The 6,697-nt window shown below is 37.2% G+C and overlaps 1 protein-coding gene across 4 annotated transcripts in view; it reads left to right on the forward strand.

Moving 5' to 3' along the window:
- Positions 1 to 4,300, forward strand: part of LOC126187444 (MKRN2 opposite strand protein) — a 115,080-nt gene extending 110,780 nt beyond the window's left edge. For 2 of the 4 annotated variants that reach the window (XM_049928524.1, XM_049928525.1), the window contains exon 6: positions 3,995 to 4,298. In XM_049928524.1, the coding sequence (XP_049784481.1) occupies positions 3,995 to 4,229 (235 nt within the window). In that variant the 3' untranslated portion in view covers positions 4,230 to 4,298. Of the gene's footprint in view, positions 1 to 3,994 lie in introns of all 4 variants that reach the window. The other 2 variants (XM_049928528.1, XM_049928527.1) reach the window with 2 other exon arrangements.
- Positions 4,301 to 6,697: the final 2,397 nt, after the last annotated feature.

The raw sequence follows: 6,697 nt of genomic DNA on the forward strand, positions 1-6,697 counted from the left end.
ATGTGTCACTTCGCCAAGTGTTTGACTCTCGCCTTATACAACGAGTGTTTGACTCTCGCCTGATAGAACTGGTGGAGTATGCATTGCTTCTCCAAATGCTTTCCAGGTGTTGGATATGGCATCTGAGGTACTACGGCTCACATATTCATCTTGCTCACGGTACAAGCATGTTAATCGAGCCTCTTTTTTGGCTCAGGTGGTGATTTGATAGTTTGCTGAAAACCTGGGACACAGCATATACAGGGCTATTACAAATGATTGAAGCGATTTCATAAATTCACTGTAGCTCCATTCATTGACATATGGTCACGACACACTACAGATACGTAGAAAAACTCATAAAGTTTTGTTCGGCTGAAGCCGCACTTCAGGTTTCTGTCGTCAGAGCGCTCGAGAGCGCAGTGAGAGAAAATGGCGACAGGAGCCGAGAAAGCGTATGTCGTGCTTGAAATGCACTCGCATCAGTCAGTCATAACAGTGCAACGACACTTCAGGACGAAGTTCAACAAAGATCCACCAACTGCTAACTCCATTCGGTGATGGTATGCACAGTTTAAAGCTTCTGGATGCCGCTGTAAGGGGAAATCAATGGGTCGGCCTGCAGTGAGCGAAGAAACGGTTGAACGCGTGCGGGCAAGTTTCATGCGTAGCCCGGGGAAGTCGACGAATAAAGCAAGCAGGGAGCTAAACGTACCATAGCCGACAGTTTGGAAAATCTTACGGAAAAGGCTAAAGCAGAAATCTTACCGTTTACAATTGCTACAAGCCCTGACACCCGATGACAAAGTCAAACGCTTTGAATTTTCGGCGCGGTTGCAACAGCTCATGGAAGAGGATGCGTTCAGTGCGAAACTTGTTTTCAGTGATGAAGCAACATTTTTCTTAATGGTGAAGTGAACAGACACAATGTGCGAATCTGGGCGGTAGAGAATCCTCACGCATTCGTGCAGCAAATTCGCAATTCACCAAAAGTTAACGTGTTTTGTGCAATCTCACGGTTTAAAGTTTACGGCCCCTTTTTCTTCTGCGAAAAAAACGTTACAGGATACGTGTATCTGGACATGCTGGAAAATTGCTCATGCCACAACTGGAGACCGACAGCGCCGACTTCATCTTTCAACAGGATGGTGCTCCACCGCACTTCCATCATGATGTTCGGCATTTCTTAAACAGGAGATTGGAAAACCGATGGATCGGTCGTGGTGAAGATCATGATCAGCAATTCATGTCATGGCCTCCACGCTCTCCCGACTTAACCCCATGCGATTTCTTTCTGTGGGGTTATGTGAAAGATTCAGTGTTTGAACCTCCTCTACCAAGAAACGTGCCAGAACTGCGAGCTCGCATCAACAATGCTTTCGAACTCATTGATGGGGCCATGCTGCGCCGAGTGTGGAGGAACTTGATTATCGGCTTGATGTCTGCCGAATCACTAAAGGGGCACATATCGAACATTTGTGAATGCCTAAAAAACTTTTTGAGTTTTTGTATGTGTGTGCAAAGCATTGTGAAAATATCTCAAATAATAAAGTTATTGTAGAGCTGTGAAATCGCTTCAATCATTTGTAATAACCCTGTACTTAAAACCAACACACATGGACCAATACCGGCAGAAAAGTCCCGACAAAAAAGTCATATTAGAACATTTTCCATTTCCACTCTGCAAATGGATGAGATCAAACTTCTGTCAAATCATAAACATCTACATCGACATCTATCCAAAGTAATACTGAATCTGAATGGCATTTCATTAACATTTCATTTGATTAAACATTCTCCAAAGAACCCTGGCAATGCTTGTTGGAGCTTCTATGTTTGCATCCAGGCAAGGCAAATAATTTCTCTCACAAAGTTGTTGCAGTCACCATTTCCATGTTGAAGACAAATGTCATCCCTTGGCATGGTTCTTCATGTGCAAATAAAATAAAGCTGCACAATATTTATGCTCTCTGCTAATATAACTTGTTTTCTGTTTTTCATTTGTGAGTACAATTAATTGGCAAGGATAAGTAGGGATTCACATCACTCTTGTGGACTGATATTTAGCACCATAATATACAACTTTGGTTTCAGGCCTGTACTATAAAATTTTAATTCATCGGCCACCATCTTGCTCATATTAAGAATAATTAATGTGGCCAACTTAGGACACTGTTTTTCTTAATGGAGATACAATCTTGCAGAACTTCTCCATGACTTAAACAGTTTCAAAAGGTGAAAAATTGAATGATTATAATAATGGATAAACTGCATAATTAGGTTAAATTACCATGCTTTGATTTCCTATCCGATATTGAAATAAATGCATCAGCTACTGGAAAGTACAAAAAAAATCATAATGGAAAACTTAATTCAGAGCTTCCAAACAAAATTTTCTAACTGGGATATCTTTCATTTACATTACTTTGCTGTAATTCATTCTAATTGTAGAGCATCATACATAAAAATCATGGTTCAAAAAGTAAATAGACATCTGTTTTATTACTACTTTATAAAAATTTCAGAATAAAGTAGTGTTACTTGAGTACTGAATACAGAATACTCCATTCTAGTTTCTTCTTTCTGAATGCTGTTTAAGTGATGAATTTTCAAAATACCAAGTTATTTGTTTCAGAATCTTAAAACCACCAGAAGCTGTTGCACTAATAATTTTTAGGCTTGTTTCAATTTTAAATAATGGTGATTTAAAATTATAATGCTAAAATCCTGTTGATAATATTTATCAACATAACATGAGAGGAAATGCGGTAGACACCAAAAGAACAGGTAGAACTCAAGAGTGCAACATATCAAATATCATAGGTATACAACAAATCAAACTATATTGTAAGAAAATTGCCAAAAATAATTAAAATCTTTAATGTTAACAGCTTTTGACATTTGTAAAATATCTTTCCCGAATCATTTAAAAGCTATGAAGCACTGTTTGGAGAAAAAAAATTGTTTTTGTTCAGTGCTAGTCATAAAAGAAAGAAACATAATCTCACAAATATATTGAGTGTAGAACAAATCACTGAGGAAGTGCATCATCTCCAGTTTCAGAGGTTACCGCTTTTGGTGAAGTACAGGATGGAAAGTAATTCAGAGTTCCTCTTTACATGAAATTGTTCAAAGTGTTGCCTTATGTATCATTCTCAACAGTGATATTCTATATTGAAATGGAAGTAAAAATTTTATTCTGTTCCTATCCAAGCACTGAAATTAGTATATTATGGAACACTTTACCACTTTCCCAGTTATGGAATTGAACTATGGGACTGTACAGCTGATGTACATTTAAAAAGAATACTACTACTACTACTACTACAGAAAAGAGCAATATGACATATACATGGGATGGGACATAGAGATTCATGTCGTGAAGTGTTTTTGCAGCACAAATATCTGACAATATATTCTCTGTACATCTTCAAAATACTGTATTTTTATAAGTCAACCAACAGAAGCTATCAAGGGCAGTGATGTACAGGATCACAACACTAGAACAAAGTGTAACTATTTCCATAACCGAACAACATTTAAAATGACTGATAGAAGTCCATATATCAGTGGTTTGATTTGCTATAAAAAGCTACCAAACACTCTAAAAGAACGTACAGGGGAAATGTTTCTATAACAAAATTAAAATCTTTTCTAATAGAAGAATGTTTATATTCTTTCAATGAATTTTAAGATAGTGATTGTAACATGGGGCATTATCGTATCAGTTGTAAAGGGATAAATGTAAAAAATAGACATAAGAAGCAACAGCTACAGAATATAGTGTATTTTATAAATGTAAATACAACCATAGTATTAAGTCTGACATTTTGAAAAGCCCTCATTACAATGGCTCCACGTAAAGAAAATGTAAATAAATAAATAAATCTGTAGTCTGTCATATATAAAACTGTACACAATTTGTGTACAAATATAGTTGCAAAATAAGCTAACATTTACCACATAGACTATTAAATTTGCGTGCTACAATATTTTTGTTCTTTTTTTCTGATAGGTACAATGAAGAAAATTTCAACTGCTACAATTTTGTTTTGAAATTTTTGCAAGAGTTGAGGTTTGGAGCCCTCAGTGCAGCCGCTGTCAGTAGAACAAGATTTTGTGAAAGTTACATTGTGCCTCAAACTACGACAGCAGGAAAATACATTTCTCTGTACCGAAAACTGAAAAAAAGTGGCTGCGTTATTCACAGAATATCTTCAAAACACACTGCCTGTAACACACTTAAATAGGGTGTGTTTGTATATGTTGCAGTATTTTTGTTTTATCATCTAAATGTATATTTTTGAAATAAAATTTACTATTCATAACAAATATTCATAACACTTTGTGAATTGATCGTTAAACCCCATTAACTCTTTTATCTTCTTTGTAATAAATATTAGTGTGTCAATCTTTGTAATATCAGTATGTTGTGGTCTTGAAAGTAATCCATTATGACTCTAAACAGTTTTTAAAACAGTGATAGACAAAGAAGATTGACAGGCATTTAAAATGCAATACATGCTTTGAACAGCAACAGCAACATATACATTATAAGTAGAAGCTTTCAATCAGACTGTCCCAACACTGCCCCAGAGGCTTAGGCACATGTAAGCACCTGTCAACTTGCCTTTGCACAGACACAGGTAGTATAGGCTACCCGCTAGGCAGCCATATTGCATGGGTTTTGTGTACGTGCAAGCCACTTGGCTGCCCCTGTCTATAGGGTCCAACTAGGGTCTTACGATCGTGTACGCTAGGGTCCAACTAACTGATTACCACCTATCAGCCCTTTGCCCACCCCGGCCTTTGAGCTGGAACAGGTTGCATGCATCTTTTGTGTACATGCAATGTATAGTTAAATGTAAGTAAATCTGTGAGGGGTACACTTTACTACTCTTTCTCTTTTGAGAAAGATTTTAAAAATACATACATTCGTTTAACATCAAGTGTAATCAGAACAATGATTCAAGTTTGGTGGCCATGTATTTATTGAATTCACCCCAACAAAGTTAAGGAGGACATCACAATAATATATATTGGCTTGACACAAAATTGTACACACAATACATCCAAAATTTAGTTTTGGCTACTAAAACTTCTTAGCTCGTACTGATTTGTCTTTGATCCTCTCCTCAACAGGAGGGAGGTGAGGGATGGTAACCTGGTAAAGAATTTAAATGCCCAGAACCATCTGGGGCAGCAGAGGCAGGAGTGGGCAAACTAATGACATGTGGCCAGTCTTGCAGCCCGTCTGTAGTGTACACACAGGCAGGTGTGCCCTGTGGTTTGCACATGTACATAACATGTGAAATAGGGCCACCTGACTTGAACGCTACACTACCTGTGCCTGCCCGCAAGCATGTTGATAGGCAGATAGGAGACCCTTGCCCCATGTGGCAGTGTTAGAACAGACTGCAAGACAGCACTGATGGCTCTATGCACCAACTGCTGCAAAGTCAAGTTTTCTACTAACAATCTTGCCACCACCATGTGTTGTCCAAGAAATATCTTAAAATAATACAAAACACAAAAAAGGTATTACAAATATAATGCTGATTCATGCCTTATGCCCACAATAAGCCCTAATATAATTTAAAAACAAGATGTTTAATGTTTTATGCAGTGTAATTGAACTGCATGAAATAGTGGAAAGCACATATAAAAATACATTTCATACAAAGCGATACTTATGTACTTAATAAGGATGAATGTGTCATAGGTGTACTCTTAGATCTCTCTAACGTTTTCAAAACTGTTGACTATGATATTCTCCTAAAAAACAACTAGAATCATTAGCACCAAGAGGTGTGGATAATGACTGGTTCCAATTATACAAAGCACTTCAGGTTCTAGGAGTAGAGATAACACAAAAACCTTAAATAAGGTTGAACACTTAGTGAAATAATTATTAAGAACCAAGATACATTAATGCAAGAGTTCCTCAGAATTACATACCAGAACCAATATTGTTCATCATATACATCAATGACTTTCCCAGTAGTAACTATATGGGAATGACACTTTGGCACTAACCACATAGAGAAGCCACGTCGTAAAGGACCAGCACATTGAAAAAGAATGCTAAAAATAGCTATACCTCCTCCTTCCTGCCCCATGCTTTTTCCTTATCCCCGCTACCCACCATAGCTGGAGTGCTGATCACATCGTATGAAGTCGCAGTCTGGCCTTAATACCCAGAGATAGTGGCCATGTGTGGTTGAGTTTTGCTTGTGTGAATGAGTGTGTGTTTTCTACATCAGAAGAATGATTAGATCCAAAAGTGTAAATATTTTAGAATTCTTTTTCGCTGTGCCCACCTGCAACTCATTGCTTACTCTTATGTGGTGAATAGTGTAGTCTATCCTTTCCACATTGTTGTTATTCAATGGCGAAAAGGAGAAGTATGATAAACATATTGAATGAAGACGTGGGGTAGTATGGACTGAAATCTAATGCAAAGAATTGTGAACTGATGGTGTCAACAAGGACAGTAGCGACAGATATATATATATATATATATATATATATATATATATATATATATATATATATATATATATATTAGAGAGCAAGCATAAAAGGAAGTGAACATTTCAAGTACTTATGTAGCTCCATAGAAGACAGCAGGAGGACTGATGAGGAGATTAGAGAAAGGGGAAGGCAAACCTAGGGATTCCTGCAGAAGTAAGAAGCTTGTTCTGGACCAACGCTGCAC

The sequence above is a fragment of the Schistocerca cancellata genome, chromosome 5 (assembly GCF_023864275.1).
Source record: "Schistocerca cancellata isolate TAMUIC-IGC-003103 chromosome 5, iqSchCanc2.1, whole genome shotgun sequence".
Lineage (NCBI taxonomy): Eukaryota > Metazoa > Arthropoda > Insecta > Orthoptera > Acrididae > Schistocerca > Schistocerca cancellata.